The following is a 16,508-nucleotide window of genomic DNA, read 5'->3' on the forward strand; positions in this document are numbered from 1 at the left end:
CTGTTTAGTTACTGACATTCTTCTAAATATCTTCCTCTGTGTTCAGCACAACAAAGAAACTCATACAGGTTTAGACCTACTTGGGGGTGAGTAAATGATAACAGAATTTTCATTTTTGGGTGAACTATCCCTTTAAGGAAAGGAGCGGCATGCATATATGTAAAGATTTATCAGCATTCCACTTGTATGTTGGTTATTTGTACTCTTGTTGAAGGCATGTAGGGTACGGTTACCATTATTGAGCTTACAATTTAGTTTTTTCAGGTGGGATGCAGAAAACCAGTATCAGTTTATTTATACATACAACATTTTTCTAAAGCCCCTACCGAAGTGATGTAATAATATCGGTTATATGAATTATTGAACTGTTAATCGGCTGGATATTATGGACTATTATACTCTTGAGGGGACATAGTGATTTACAAAATATAAGATGGGAGTGAAAATTATATATCAATGCTTTTGCATTAGTTTGCAAACTTTTGCATTTGTACAAAACAGCTTCTGGAAATACTATTATAGGGGTGGAAAACTATATTTCAATGCTTTTGAGTGTGAATGCAAAGTTTCTCGGGGGACGCAATACTTTTGCGAAAGAACACAAAAGTGTTGTAAGCGAATGTAAATGTATTGACATATAATTATTCCCCCTATCTCATATTTCTTTTCATCACCATGTACCCTTAGGCGCTTTGTAGTATGTTGTAGTAGGTAAAAATTGCAATACAAAACTCATATCCTCATATCTTAACTACGCTCAGACTTTAAAACCTAAAACTACGCATATTTATTTCACATAAGGCCAGAATCTGCTGCTGAAAAGTAAATGATGTCATTTGTTATACTTCTGTCAGTCATTATATTACATGGAAGTTGTATTAAAGGGGCTTGAGTGATGTTGTTACATTTGCTTTCTGCTGTGTTCAGCCTTTTTTGTAGGCAGGCATTTATTCAGGTTTGTGTATTTATTTACATAATAGGATATAGGCTTACAAATTCATTGTTTCTTGTTTTGACTATTTAATTGAACTACAACAGTGGTGCTGTTTCATTCTAGTTGGTGTCCCAATAGTTGAAATTAGGCATAGACAACCAGTAATTACTAAAGACCACTTTAGTAATTAGTCAGGTTTAATGACAAAGCCATACTTACAATTCCATATAGTCCATTCTGTTCAAATTATTTAGATGTTTTGGTCCTTGATGCTCTATGAACAGTATGTTTTTCATCAATTCCAAACAGAAACTTTGATGTAATTATGTAAAAATGTATAGGTTGTTGTATGTTAAAACTGTGAATAAATGTTTAGACACCAAATTTACCATTTAACATAAAATGGAAAAAATGGGATAAACAGATTTGAATGCATGTCCTTCCCTGCGCTTCATTTTCTTATTCTGAAAATGATGATGGGAAAGCAAAAACAAGCAAATCAAACTGCATAGTGTAATGTTACGGCATCATGATATTAATCATTCATCTCCAAAATTGTATTTGTATTAAATGTTCAAAATTTACACTGACTGCATTAACTACATTGGAACAAGCTCATTAAAAATAAACATATGGAACCTATTTGAATATGAATTATTAATGGTTAAATTTAGAGCCTAGTTATGCTGCAGAGACACAAAAAATGTGATCATGCTTTATGTCTGCTAGTAATGATTAGAAAAATACATAATTACTGAATAAATAACTAATATATATACAAAAGAACAAACAGTTTACCAGCATAAATGTTTTTAAGAACAGAATATCCAGCTGGCAACTTTTATTAATCATATTAATCACCTCCAGCAGTTTTGCAGAAATACTGAGACTCACTGTGTTACTTTTGACATCATATAAAAAAGAAAATTCTTTGTAATAATAAAGTTTAATCCAGTTTGACTTATCTTAATAATATCACATCTAGACTTAATTTTAAACCAGTCAAACAATTACTCAAGATTTTCAAGATAAATATAATAGAATTAGAATTATGCCATGTTTGTCTGTTACGGGCTTCCATGCTTGATTCATTTCAAACGGTTTTTGTATATAAAAAAAAACATAAATGGTCTTATAGCTTTACGTATGTTGTAAATTGTAATCATATTAACCTTAGATTTGGGTGGCAACAAAATAAAATAAAATGATGCCCACTGAAATGGATACTGGGTCTGAAAACGATAAAAATCCACTATTTGTGTGATATCAACATAACAACATGAATTGTTACATTGCTCAAAGAAGCTCTATCCAAAGCTCTATCAAGCATTCAATCATTGTTATTAAGGTATATCAGTCCCAAGACCATGACAATCTGTTGCACAATATCCATTTGTTAAGAGCGAAGTATTAAGGTAAACCAAACAGTTTAAATGCATAATAAGTGATTTATGTTTTAGTACTAAACTTGCACATTTACGAACAAATAACAGCAGTATAATTTATTGTGCAACACAAAACGCTTTAGCGAGCGACTAGTGTTTGTCTGGCTTTAATGTCGAGCGGAAGTGCGGATCAGCTGATGCTGGAGAGCCATCTTCATCTTGCCGAGCAGAGCTGAGGAGAGGAGAGGGGGACAGGACAGAAAGAACAGGGGGATCTCGACTCCAAATTGTCAGCTTTTAAAGACATTTTGGATCCAGAGAGCGCTGGCTGCTTAGAAACGGAGGACTAGAAAAGAACCGGCCGGTGGCACATGAAGACAAGCGGATGACAAGCTTATACACACAAAGGAGAAGACATATGAGGCAGCTAGAAGTGGCATAAAGACAAATGTGTTTTCCACGGATGGACGTCTGTCCCGGTCGAGGGGTCAAATCTGAATTTTAGTCGTCTGATTTTTTTTTTTTATAAACCCACACTGAGGCACAATGCTGAGATAAAAGCACTGGCCGGTCGTTTGTTTTGGGTAATCATTGGATCGACAAGACTCGGATTAGGGACCAAGGCTTTTGTGCCAAAACATCAAAACAGTGTTATTCCGTCGGGTTACGTGTAGGGATATAAGCACAGGCCGTGTCAGCGCTTATTTTGACAGTTTTTGAAGTGTTTGGGATTTCGGGCTAGCCGGAACGCTAGCAGGCTAACCGACTAGCTTGTCGGAGTTAGCAGAGCTACCTCGATCGAAATAAAAACAACCGTACCTTGGTTGTTTTGGGTTAACACAGGTTAACTACTGTGATATGGCCTTATTTAAGAGAAATAACCCTGCAGAGGGTAACTAGGTGTACTTGGGGACCTGCTTTTCTTCACCGTTCTCTTGTTTTGTTAGCCGTAGAGCTGTTTTGGGACTCGAGGCTCAGCTGATAGGACGAACAGAGGAGAGGGGGTTTAAATGAACATTTGAGTGCAAACAACTCCTGCTTGCTTAAACACCCCGAACTCTGCTAACATGTTTACATGCAAGTGAGTCACTACAGTTCATGCTGTCAAATAACATCACTTGCTATGTAGTTTGAATACTTCACTTAAGAGGGGCTTATTGATTTCAAAATCTTATTTCAACAGATTTAAACCTCAATAAAGGGTCAATAATACATATCTAAAGTGTTTTGTGCTGTAAGTCCACACTTGACGATGTAAGTCACCACTTATATAGGGGGAAAAACTCATAAGTATATAAGTTTATTAAATCTTCAGCTATGGGTTGTAACTTTTTTCAAGAACTAACGTTAGACCCCTAAGCGTCTCCAGCAATTGGGGTCTAAAAGCATGGATTAACTCCACATAACTGCACCGCAGTGATGTGCAAGTGCTCCATTTGACAACCTAAATATACATTTTTTAAGAAACACAGGCTTTCTTGCGGGACTTGGCCGGGTGTTTGGGTTGAGTGTGAGTTCCCCCTCCCCCTGAGCGAGTGTCACTTTCTCAAAACAACAGAAGCGCAGAGGCACGTTCAGTTGAAGATTTCAGGTCTCCACACAGCGGATGTGATGGAACTGATGTTCGCTGAGTGGGAAGACGGAGAGAGGTTCTCCTTTGAAGATTCGGACCGTTTCGAGGAGGACTCCCTGTGCTCATTCATATCAGAGGCGGAAAGCCTCTGCCAGAACTGGAGAGGATGGAGGAAACAGTCTGCCGGCCCAAATTCACCCACTGTGAAGATTAAAGGTAATGGAAGATTGTCTTTGTGTGCTGTGAAATGCTTTATGTGCTGTCATTGTAACGTGAGCACACCGTTCCTTGGCATGGCTGCACTTTTGACCTTACTATGTATTCTTAACTTATGGATAACACTGTCACGTGACCTGCATGTTTAGAACTACCGAGTGATACTGCCTCAACATGGCGCTATTTGGACAATTTAGTTAACCTTTGTATGTCTTGGAGTTATTTTTGATAAAGAATGCACATTCGAGGATTCAGGCATTGTCAAGATTCTCTAAAAACACTCTTAAAAAAAAAAAGTAGCACATAAAAACAGACATATTTTATATTTGGCCTCTCAACAGCATGTTAAATGAATCAATGAATTTACTGTTTTCTATAATAGGGTTTTAGTGTGACAAAAGGCCTCTCTGATATAATATATTTAATCATTACATAGCAACTTTAACCACTACAGTACTTTCAAAACACCTGTAGTACTACAGCACATTGTTTTGCATGTCGAGATGAATTGATTTGTTGCAATGATTTTGCAAAGTGAGTCCATAGTGACTTTCAGACACAATGGAGAAATATGCATGTAAAACTGTTAACACGTTGCATAGTAATACAGTTGTTTTAAAATATGCAGATGTAATGAAAATTTTATTTAAACTAAGCAGAATATGTAAGTATATGCAATATATGTTGTTGCAGCAGTATTCATTGCATTTTTTTTCTGTTATAATTTCTTAAAATGGGTCTTTAGATCTGTTGTACTAATGTATTTTTAATTTTCAATGTGAGTCATATTTGACTTAAAGAACACAGGTGAGTGAAATGTTAGAGGACAATAGTAATCTTAAAGGGATAGTTCCTCCAAAAATGAAGATTCTGTCATTTACTCTTCCTCATTTCTTTCCAATCCTGTATGACTTAATTTGTTTTGTGAACTAAAATAAGATATTTTCAAAAATGTCTGTTTTTTCCCCCATACCATGAAAGTCAATGGGTTGTATGAACCCCAACATACTTCAAAATATCTTCTTTTGTGTTCCGCAGAAGAAAGTCATACAGGCTTGAAACAACATGAGGGTGAGTAAAAGATGACAATTTATATTTGGACCAACTGTCCCTTTATTATATTGACAAGACCAATTGTTATATGAATTTATGCATTTCTTTTTAGTTATGGTTTAACTTAGATTTGTTGCTATGAAAAATGTTTTACAGTATCTATTGCATTTTTTCATCTCTAAGCAGTAAATCTAGTTCTTGGATATTGTAGCACAACGATGAGGTTAAAATCATGTTTGAAATAACTTTGAGTTGCATTTGGTCAGTCACTCTGTATTACTGCAAGTTCTTTAAACTGCTGAAACTCCGTCCCACCAAAGACCCCGTGCTGTGCATGTGTTGAGAAAGTTGTCATTTGTGAAGGGAGAGATCTGTGCTGCTGCAGATCCGTGAGCGGAGCATGTAGCATTTGTTGGATGAGTTAAGGAGGTTTGGAAAGGAAGGCCTGTGTGGTGTTTAGATTGAGAGTGAGTGAGTGTTGTGGGGGGTTGGGTGGAGTTGAGCAGCAGAGAGCTGTAAAAAGAGCTTTGTCTTGTGCAGGTCACTGCCTCAGAGCAGAGGATTGTGGTTAAACAAAAAAGCCAAATTTGATCAATCTGCATAATGCTGCTGATCTTGCACAACCCAGTTTGCAAATCCCCCTAGTTTTTATCTGAATCTGTTCCAAAAGTAAATCAGAGGTATTTCACGTGCCCGTTTTCTTGGCACTAGAACTGAGGGAACACAATCGCTCAGACATGGCTGTTTATATAGCACTCTGTAAGCTGGGTGTCTTTGTTCTCAGATTGTTGGGCAGCAAGCGGTAGAGTTTGGAGCAGTAGGACGGCAGACCGCTCATGAGACTGTCTCACCTATTCACTGCCTCACAAAAGACAAAGCTGTCTCGCAGCCTGTGTTAACTCCTTTTCTGTTGGTCACCATGGTTTAGTCAGCCAAGACTGGCTATGAGTGTGCCACCTGATTCATTGGGATCTCGCTCACACTTATGCACATATTGTTGCTGAGCAGCTGTTTGTTGGCAGCACCATTAATGAGTCACCTGTCCCCTGTGAAGTCGTTGTCTCTATGACTCCCACTGTCTGTCTATAATGTATTTTTATATCTACTTGTGGTCTGGGTAATTCATCTCCAAAGTAGTTTAGCGTCTCATCTTTTGGCGGTTGGTTTTAGATTATGTGGGTGGCTGGTGTGGTTTGCTTCTATTATTTGGCCGTGACACATATTTCAATGCTTAGCTTGACAGCCAAAACACCAGGTTGTTGGTAGACAGGTTGTCAGTAATTTTGCATCCTCTTTTTGTAAAGTTAATATAATTGCGTCCATTTTGACAATACTTGAAAATTGTGCTTTTTGGATAAGGGTGATTTATTTAGATAAAAACACCATAAAAACACCATAGATAAAACAGTGTGTAACTTGACCTATTTTTCTATATGTATATGTATATATATATGTATGTATGTGTGTGTGTGTGTATATGTGTGGGATATGTGTGTATAATAATACATTAACAAATAACAAATCAGAAGATTGAAAAAATCAATAAGACAATCACTTATTTCATTCCTGAATGAATCAGTTTGTTGGAATAAATTGGTTGAATGATTCAATGATTTACTCTCTTGTGCTTTGTATTTACACTTTACCACTTGTCTGCTTAACAAATATTTTCAGTATTTGACCCAAGTGTTCAAGTGGGCATGAAAAGGTGCTTGTAGAACTTTTGATGACACAATATTGTGTTGTAAAAATGCAAGTAAAGATTTGCTAAGGTTTATTTACACATTTTGATTTTCAGTTTGCATTTTAAAATGGGATTTAATGTGGATTTTGTGTGTTAAGGGCTCTGAGCTTTGGTATTTATCAGACCTGGGACAGTCTTGCAAATTTACGTCCTGTCAAGTGCACATGCTCTTAAGTGGCCAAGACCGCAAGTGTGGGTATTGGGAGTAACCCGTAAAGATGGTCAATTGTTTTGTTCTTGAATGAATCAAAATGTTTTTGAACAAATCAGTTTAATGAATGATCCAATGACTCGATCAAATACATTTGCTTTCTACATGTAACCGCACAGAAAAGTCACTGTAGAATCTATTAATGCACTTTTTGCGTAATTTACAAAGTAATGCAAGTTTGTGTCCTTAATATTTTTATGTAGTAAGTAAACCTTTTATACAAACGGCAAGACAGTTGAGGCTGTGCTATTATACTAGTATAATCGGGTCTAAAGGTTTTTAGGAACAACATGCAGTGGAGTCACAATATAATATGTTAAAAAAATGTAGTAGTATGGCTTCAATTTGGCAGTTGTATAATGGCAGTTGTATAGTGACAGTATCGGTGTAGTGTCTGAATGTAATGTGAGATCCGGCTCTAAGGTGACCGAGTGCAGTGGATTACAGTGCCATTGCCTAAAGCTCTGTTATGATAATGACCTCCTGATGTTGGTGTTCATTTCAGATGGATCTTGCTTATATCTATTGAGATAAGTATATCACTACAGCCTTGCAGTTCAATATAGTAAAGTTTCATTATATGTGCTGCCTCTGAAACCTGTGGCTGAGTTCACTTTAGGCTGTAGGCACAGATATTCAGTTGCTCTTAAAGGAGTGTCTTTTAGTCTGAGGATTTTTCATTCTTAATGCCTGGCCACTCTTATCATTGTCTGGAGGAAATTGGTGACTTGAATCCAGGACCCTGCAGGATACTGGAACCCCCCCCCCACCCCCTCTCAGCGGACAGCATTTAGTCCCTGTTGGCAGCTGTCCTGTTTTCTCTCTATTTAGCCTTGAGTGTATATGAACAGTCTGGTTTAGGAACAAAATAGGTTGCCTGAGGTCTTGAACCTCACTTCTTAGTCCTGTTCCCTTCATTTCAAAATAAGTCATTTGAACTGCAGCCATCTGTGTGACTATTGTTCAACTATTTGACAGAGATGCCAAGTATTTTTGATTGTTTAATGCAGAGTGGCTGTGACCGGAAAGTAGTGATTTTATCAACCTACTGATCTAGCCATCACAAGGCCTGGTCACGCCAACACCAATGTTCGCCATGAGATTTTGGTCAGATTGGTCCAGTTCTGGATTCTTCCTCTGCTAGTATTCACTGTCGTTTAGAATCGTGTTCTGTTTGTGAGAACCACCAAATCATAGTTTTATGTAACATCAACAGCTCTGGGCATGTGACCACACTAAAATTTGGGCTATAATTTACTTTAAAGCTATTTTCACTCAGAAATTGCTAGTAAATTTTACCAATAATTACAAAGAAATGGCAAGTAGCACTGAATTAAACATGTATGGCTCTTTGTCTGTGAACAGACGCTTTAACAGCTGTTCATTCAAATTAAAATGTTTATTGCACAGAACTTTCGCACCAAATATTTGTCTTTGTGTGAGCAGGCCTTCAGATTGCTGCTAAATATCCATTGATGTCCTTAATTCTTTGAGTATGTAGTTTATCTGAAGCAGAAACAGTAACTCCGATGTCACTTCCTTTCTTAGATGGACAAGTCATCCCTTTGGTGGAGCTGTCGGCCAAGCAGGTGGCATTCCATATTCCGTTTGAAGTGGTGGAAAAGGTCTATCCTCCCGTTCCTGAGCAGCTCCAATTGCGGATCGCCTACTGGAGCTTTCCAGAGAACGAAGAGGATATCAGGTAAAAGCCCACAGACCTTGTAACAGATAATATATGATCAGCCTTTGGTTGTGCTTTACCTTTATGCTCAACCAGATTAATGCCCTTTAGGATTTAGAGTATGACCTGTTGAATGCTCTGTTTAATTTCCTTCTCCTTTCTGTTTGTGCAGATTATACTCTTGTTTGGCCAATGGCAGCCCTGATGAGTTCCAGCGTGGTGAACAGCTCTATAGAGTGAGAGCTGTGAAAGACCCTCTGCAGATAGGTGAGAAATCAAAGATGTCCCACACATCCACCAGAAGCATTTACTGTATCATAAGTCCTGGGTTTTTGACCAAAAGATTCAGAAAGTCCCTTTAGTAGAATTGCTTTGCTGCATGAAACACTTTTCACCTCAATCTTAATTTTTTTAGGATACAAATCTTAAAATTGCATCCTAAATAAGCCGTCCTTGTGTTCAGAGACATCTTTCGCTCTGATGCACTCTGTACATTTTCAGTGCCAAGTCTTCAAATGGCCTGAGAGCGAACCAGAGGCATGGCAAGGCTGAGAGTATGTGGAAGTGGTTTGAGCTAAGGCTGTGTGAATGAATGCTGTTGTTGGAGGCAGTGAGGGAAATCATGATGCAGCTGGCCCAAGCCTGACCTAGCCTTCGCACACGCACACACCCTCCAGGGGTCTGACTGCGTGCCGATTCACAGTGTTTAAACTGTCAGTAGAATGCAGACAACTTTTCAAAAGGCCAAAACTAATCTGTAAACTTTTTCAGGATTAGTGATGAATCAATATATGCTAGCATTCAAATTTTGGGGTCTGTAAGATATTTTTATTTTTTTTATTTATTTATTTTTTATGAAAAATGTTTTATCCAGTGATGGCAAAGCTGAATGTTCAGTGTCTCAAGATCCTTCAGAAATTATTCTTATATGCTGATTTGGTGCCCAGATAACATTTCTATGCTGCTTCATATTTTTGTGGAAACCATGATGCATTATTTTAGGATTCTTTGAATAGAAAGTCCAAAAGTGGAAATCTTTTGTAACATCATAAATCTCTTTACTGTCCTGTTTGGTCAATTTAATCAATTTAATGTATCCTTACTGAATTAAAGTATTAATTTCTTTATAAAAAATCTTGAACATAAACTTTTAAATGGTAGTGTATATCGGTATAGATAATTTGCATATTTGAGATGTGTTTTTATATTGCAATATATTGGTCACCTGCTTTCTGAATATCATCATTGCATTGGTTAAAAAAAAAAACACAGATGGTGGAGTTAGATGTGTTGCCATCTTTAACTGGGAAACACAGTTTGCACAGTTTAACTATATATTTTGCATATCTTTGGAAATTTTCTAATTTGTCAATGCAAACTTATTCAGGTCTTAAAATGTCTTTTTTGGGCTCAAGAATAGCATGAGTCAGATACTTCAGGGTAAGATATGTCAGTAGCTCTAATAATAATAGTGATCTTGCTGTTTAGACATCATAAATTTCGAGAGAAGCATACTTCAGGTTTTTGGTTGCATTTTGACCACTCACTGTGTTTGGTTCTTCTTATTTATGTGAGTTTCGCTCATTGCTTTCCTTTTACAGTGTGGTAGAAGATTTTTAGGATGATTTATGATCAATTTATACTGAAAAGACCATAAAAATCCTCCCCTAACTGCCCTGGCCAATCAGTGACCACCACACTGACCTCCTGACTGCCCGTCAAGGCCAAATCAAATGTTTTCAGTCACTCCACCAGAGTGGAGCTAGAACGGTCTGACACAGAACAGCTGCACCTAAAAGGGAAGTGCTTCCAAAACTCTTCCCTTTGCACTGTTTAGACCTTATAGTGAGAATACAGTGATAATGAGACCATAAGGTTCAAGGTTCAGCCTTTTCACAACATGCCCAAACTCCTTGGTTGTTATAGACCTATTAATCTATTCAGCAAACATTGCTGCATTGCCCACTGGGATATGAGTCACATAGACCCATTCAGTCACTTAATTTGTGGTTCATGTGAGGTAAATTATCAGTTTAATCAGAGATTAAGTTTGCCATGACTGTAAATACAACAATATCACTAATACTCATATTAGTTTTTTTCATGACGTGTAACTGATAACCCAGTGACATTTGCAATCATGATGTGCTTATTGGCCCAGCCAGCTGTTCTCTTAATTAAAGAAAGAAGGAGAAAAAAAGGTTTTATACAAAGGGTTTTTTTTTTTCTTTTTTTTTTTTCTTTTTTTTTTTTTTTAAAATCAAGATTGATTATGAAATCTCTGGGCCTTTTGTTTTATCAGGGACAACTGACAGGAGAATGTGGGTCAAGAATAAAGGCGTAGAGGGGTGCTTTTGGCACTGACAGGTAGACTGAAAGAAAAAAAAGAGGCAGTGTAGTAGAGTTGGCTCGAGGAGGCCCGTTGAATTTGGAACAGGAGCTATAAGCTGAAACCACTCACCACCCCCACCTCTGCTCTTACTGGCCAGAGGAGCGCTGGCCGCTGTCCAGTGGTAAAAGCTTTCGGCCAACCCCCTGCACTAGACTCTCCACACACACATTTGGACTGTTTCTTTCTCTCTTTCCATCTCAGATGTCTTTCATTTCCTGTATGGTCTGTGTACAGTTCAGTTGCTGTTATATCATTCAGGCTTACAGTCAGCAAACTCCCTCAGCCTTTTAAACATTAATGTTTCCCAATTTTTTTTTTAATGCCTCCTTGCATCAGGTGCAAATATGTTTTCAGAATAATCCCTCTAAAAAAAAAAAAAAAAAAAAGTTTTTATATTTTACAACCATTAACTCCCTAATAATTTAGGTGTTTTTATCCAGAATGTGAACTAGTTTTGTGTTGAAATGTTACCAAAGACTGACATGTTTTTGTTCTCTTAAACAGGTTTCCACCTTAGTGCCACAGTAGTGTCGCCCCAGGCCGGCCAATCAAAAGGAGCCTACAATGTGGCTGTAATGTTTGACCGCTGCCGCATCACTTCCTGTAGCTGCACCTGTGGAGCAGGAGCCAAATGGTGTGCCCATGTTGTGGCCCTCTGCCTCTTCAGAATTCACAATGTAAGAGATTGTAGATGCACACATTGTCCTCTAGCTTGGGAAACATTGTTTATCTGTATCATTTATCGTATAATATTAGAGATATTTAATTGTGCATGCTTTATTTAGCCTATTTTTAAATTTAGATAATCCTAATACTTACTCGAAGTTGATCTTTAAATTTAATATCAATGTTAAATGTAATATTTAGCAAATCTGAAAACTAATATATTTTGTATCTCAGAAAACACTACTTTTCAGGAAATGGAAAAACACTTTTTAAAATAAAAGCTGCCTTGTCAAAGTTGATATTGTGGCTATATATATATGATCAGACACTTGAATGTGTAATTATATTATTAACATTTTACCAAAACCAAGCTTAAATTGAGTTATGAGATTTTTGACCAAGGGTTTTTTGTCCATCATTAGAACAGCCGCATCTAAGGCAGTAAGTGCATTGCATTACGTTTTCATCACCTTACAGATTATAGTTTACCGTAGCTATGTGGGCACTTTGGTCTCATGTTATTAAAGTCCCCATGAAATCAAAATTTAATTTGATGACATCACCCTGCACTTCAGCTTCTCATCAGATTTTCTGGCCAATCAAATGCTCTCTTGAATCTAAAGTGTCCCATCCCTTACATTATATGGCCGAGCTGTGATATAAACAAAACGCTATTGGCTATTTTAAAAAAGAGGAGGGGCTGTTTGATATGTCCGCCTTACCTTCCGGTTTCAGTGGAAATTATGTCAACACATTGAATAACTCTGCATGTTTCAAGGCACTTCAGTGGGCCTTTAAAGATGAAGTGCTACGCACAAGCTATTTGACCATGCTATAATTCGACGACAGATGCTAAGTTAAGACACTCTTCTCCCCTCCTCAAATACATAAAACATTAGCCTTTAAATATACATAATTTGTGGTTTTGAGTAAAGAAAATCTTGTACTTAATCAAATAACCAGTTCTTTATTTCCATTGCATTGCAAACAAGCAGAGATGGTCCAAACTTTATTCGTGATAAGGGCTGGGTGGTAATGTTTCTGTTTATGAACTAACACTGCAACTTCATTTGTAACATACTTAAGGTTCAAAAAAATGAATACATTAAAAGAAAACTACTTAAGGCTACAGTTCTAATTATATCTCAAACCGACATATACACAGGAACTTTAATACGCACAGTGGCCTGGTTCAGATGGACATATCTGTGGGGAAGATTTCACGTACAGCACATGCACGATCTGTCTCTAGGTTTCTATCTGTGCAGAGTGACCGTGGGCGTGAGAGCACTGAGAAGCTTTTGATTAGGTTTGATGCCTCCCTGTGGAGTCAAGAGGGTGGAGGGGGTAGGATCTGCTCTGCTGTGATATCCAACCCCCCCGTAGGAGGGCCTGCCACAGTCAGATAGACCCGGCGGCCCAGGCCGTGGGTGGCATTTAGCATTTGCATGTGGGTTTTGTCTTCTGCTTGCTGCCGTTGGGGGAAATTATAACAAACTTATTTTGCATAAACTTTTCTAGCATGGTTTGGTTTTGTTGTACATAACAAATACACAATTCCCCTGTTTAGTTTCTTATAGCTGTCGCTAGAAATCCATTGCATTTATTTGTATATAATATTATAATTTTGGAAAAGTAAAGGAAAAGGGCAACATGACACCTGCCCATATTTGAAGGTTTCGGTATTTCTTATCTTAAACAGTCTCTTGGCAAAAAGCTTTGAGAATTTTTCATTTTAATGCACTTACTATCATTGTGCATTCCTGTGTGTTGCAACCAGCTCTAGAGTCTATTCTGCTATTGTGAGTTCAATAAACAGTATATTCTTAGTTCTCCTAAGCTATGAAACCTTTATCAGCCACACAGGAATTTTAGTAAATCATTGACACTTAAGACTTCATATCTTGCAGCAGAATCTCTTCACTTGCTGCTTTGCGTGTTGAGGCCATGTCTGATGAGGTTAACTATCATTTTCTCACATCACAGCCTGCAGCCTAAAGTTCAAATGCTTTAGGGTTGACATTTAGACCACCTACTTGATGGTATCGCAGAGATTGTCACACAGTTTAATGCATTCCTGCAGACTTTATTCTAAATCCTTAGCAGAACATAAAAACAAGAAAGATAGTCACTGAACTCATAGTTCAGATAGTCATTGATACTACTGGATTATAATATAGTATAGTAGCTAGAGAGGCATGCACCAGTGATAAACGTTGTGTGTCAAGTCATTAGACCTTTCATTTTGTATCATCTCTGTGCCCTTTAACTATTTGAGTGGGCTTGTGTGTTCTTTTTTTTTCACATGTAGTGAGCTGTCCTCACAGCTCAAATTGCACCAATATATCTCACCATACTAATTAAGCTGGTTGCAACTTGGATTAAAAACATTTTAACTGACCTGATTTGAAAACATTATAAACCAAAATGACCATAATTTTCCCCAAACTGCTTTTGAATATTAACAACCAGGGTAATTACAGGGTAACCTTTTGCTGGAATGCCGTCTTTTAGCCAGTTTTCATGTTTTTCACATTTGCCATTTACTTGAATTGTCAAATATTGCAAGAATCCTAAGCCATTTCCAATGTTGACCACTGCCATAATGGACAAATTGAATGAGCGTTTGGGATCAGCAGAGGGGAGATGCTATGTGGTTCCTGAAAAAAGGTTTGCTGAATACATTTACCAAATTTGAGATTAATATTTTAATATTTAAAGTTATAAAATGTAATATATTCATTTTCCTTGGCTATAATAATATATAATATAATATAATATAATATAATATAATATAATATAATATAATATAATATAATATAATATAATATAATATAATATAATATAATATAATATAAAACACTTTAGGGTTTTCTCACTATTAACTAGTGGCTGTTTATTAGAACTTATAAAGCACATACTAATACCTTATTTTGCATGACCATATTCTACATCCCTAATCCTACCCAATACCTAAACTTAACAACTACCTTATTAACTATTAATAATCTGTAATTAGGAGGGTTTTTTTTAGGGAAAAGTTGTAGTTATTAGTTTTTTAATGAGATATACACTACCGCTCAAAAGTGATCGGTAAGATTTTTAATGTTTTTAAAAGAAGTTTTGTCTGCTCACCAAGGGTGCATTTACTTAATTAAAATCTTACCGATCCCAAACTTTTGAGCGGTAGTGTGTGTGTGTGTGTGTAATATATATAAAATATCTTTTAGATTTAAAAATTCATCATAATGAGGATCTTTGGCATCAAGAAGATTGAAAACCCGCTGAGTTAGTATACATTTTGTGTGAATTATCTGCAGAACGATCAGTCTCATATTGTGTATGAAAGTATGTGGTCTCTCATAGTTAGACTCTCAGCCATGTGGCTAATCCAGCACTCAGTCATACTGGGGTGTCATGTCCAGGAATCCTAAATGTTTCCGTCCTCCTTATCCTCAGTGCAGTTCTCCAGGTCTATCCTTCATCCATCCTCTTCACCCCCCCAATCCTCCATCTCCCAGACACAGCCAACACATTTCACTCCAGTAGTTCACAATGCTTCCCCCACGGGACACTCTGCATTCTCTTTAATAATCTCACTATGAGCTAAAGAGAGAATTAGCTCTGATCGGCTCAAAGCATGTCTATCTGGAACTCATATATTATGTATGGGCCAGTTGCAAATGAGGGGTTTTCTGCTCATGGTGGAGACACATGCTGGAGGAAAGTACCAGGTGATGGCACACTGGGACAGCCACCTGAAGGCATCAAAGCCTCCAGACACATTAGAAATGCACAGAGTGTTTGCTAATGAGCAGACTGCACCCGGTTTAGTTTGCACTAATGAGTAGGTTAAAACACTGAAGCTTAATTTCAGTTATGTCGACCAGCTTCAAATATCAGTGACTCTTTGAATGTGTTTGTCTATAGGCTTCTGCAGTGTGTCTTCGAGCACCTGTGTCAGAGTCCCTGTCCAGATTACAGCGGGATCAACTCCAGAAGTTTGCACAATACCTCATCAGTGAACTCCCACAGCAGGTGAGGCATGCATTTTTTTTTTATTTTTTTTTATTTTTGTTCTTATAAATTGAGATGCTCTCATTGTTCATAGCTTCTCTGAGCTCTAAAGTGTCTTTGCACAGCTCTAAATAACTGTGATGAAGTGCACACAGTGGCCTCATTGTCCATATTAGGGTGTGATGGCTCAGATTTCTCACAGTTCAGTTTGTATCACGGTTCTGTGTTCATGGCTTCGGTGTGGTTCTGTAAATACTTGGTACAGTATGTGACGGAAAATAATTACCAATAGTATTTAAGTGGTAAATGCTAATGTTTTATATTTTTTCAAAGAGACTATGTATAATGCCATCATAATCTTAATATTATTACTTTTATATAATATTATATTTAACATTTAATATTTTTAAATATTTTTTTATTATCGCTTAAATATATTAAAAAAAAAAAATCTTTGATCAGATAATTTGTTTCATCTGATGTTAAATTAATTTCTGGCTTTGTTATGTGCTGTTTTGTATCTGCAGATCTTGCCGACAGCTCAGCGTCTTTTGGATGAGCTTCTTTCCTCCCAGTCTACGGCTATTAACACCGTGTGTGGAGCCCCGGGTATGCACTGACCTACAAACCGCAATT

General features: G+C 37.2%; 1 protein-coding gene across 11 annotated transcripts in view; it reads left to right on the top strand.

Annotated features, from left to right (window-relative positions):
- Positions 1-2,550: 2,550 nt before the first annotated feature.
- Positions 2,551-16,508, top strand: part of zswim8 (zinc finger, SWIM-type containing 8) — a 35,853-nt gene continuing 21,895 nt past the window's right edge. For 6 of the 11 annotated variants that reach the window (XR_010895201.1, XM_067386123.1, XM_067386124.1 and 3 more), the window contains exons 1-7: positions 2,551-4,108; positions 5,147-5,179; positions 8,665-8,818; positions 8,970-9,064; positions 11,694-11,866; positions 15,786-15,893; positions 16,400-16,481. Coding sequence is in view for 10 of the 11 variants with exons in the window: in XM_067386123.1 (XP_067242224.1) it covers positions 3,931-4,108; positions 5,147-5,179; positions 8,665-8,818; positions 8,970-9,064; positions 11,694-11,866; positions 15,786-15,893; positions 16,400-16,481 (823 nt within the window). In the remaining variant the exon portion in view is untranslated. The remainder of the gene's footprint in view (positions 4,109-5,146; positions 5,180-8,664; positions 8,819-8,969; positions 9,065-11,693; positions 11,867-15,785; positions 15,894-16,399; positions 16,482-16,508) is intronic. The other 5 variants (XM_067386126.1, XM_067386127.1, XM_067386130.1 and 2 more) reach the window with 2 other exon arrangements.

Source organism: Chanodichthys erythropterus, chromosome 5, assembly GCF_024489055.1.
Source record: "Chanodichthys erythropterus isolate Z2021 chromosome 5, ASM2448905v1, whole genome shotgun sequence".
Taxonomy (NCBI): domain Eukaryota; kingdom Metazoa; phylum Chordata; class Actinopteri; order Cypriniformes; family Xenocyprididae; genus Chanodichthys; species Chanodichthys erythropterus.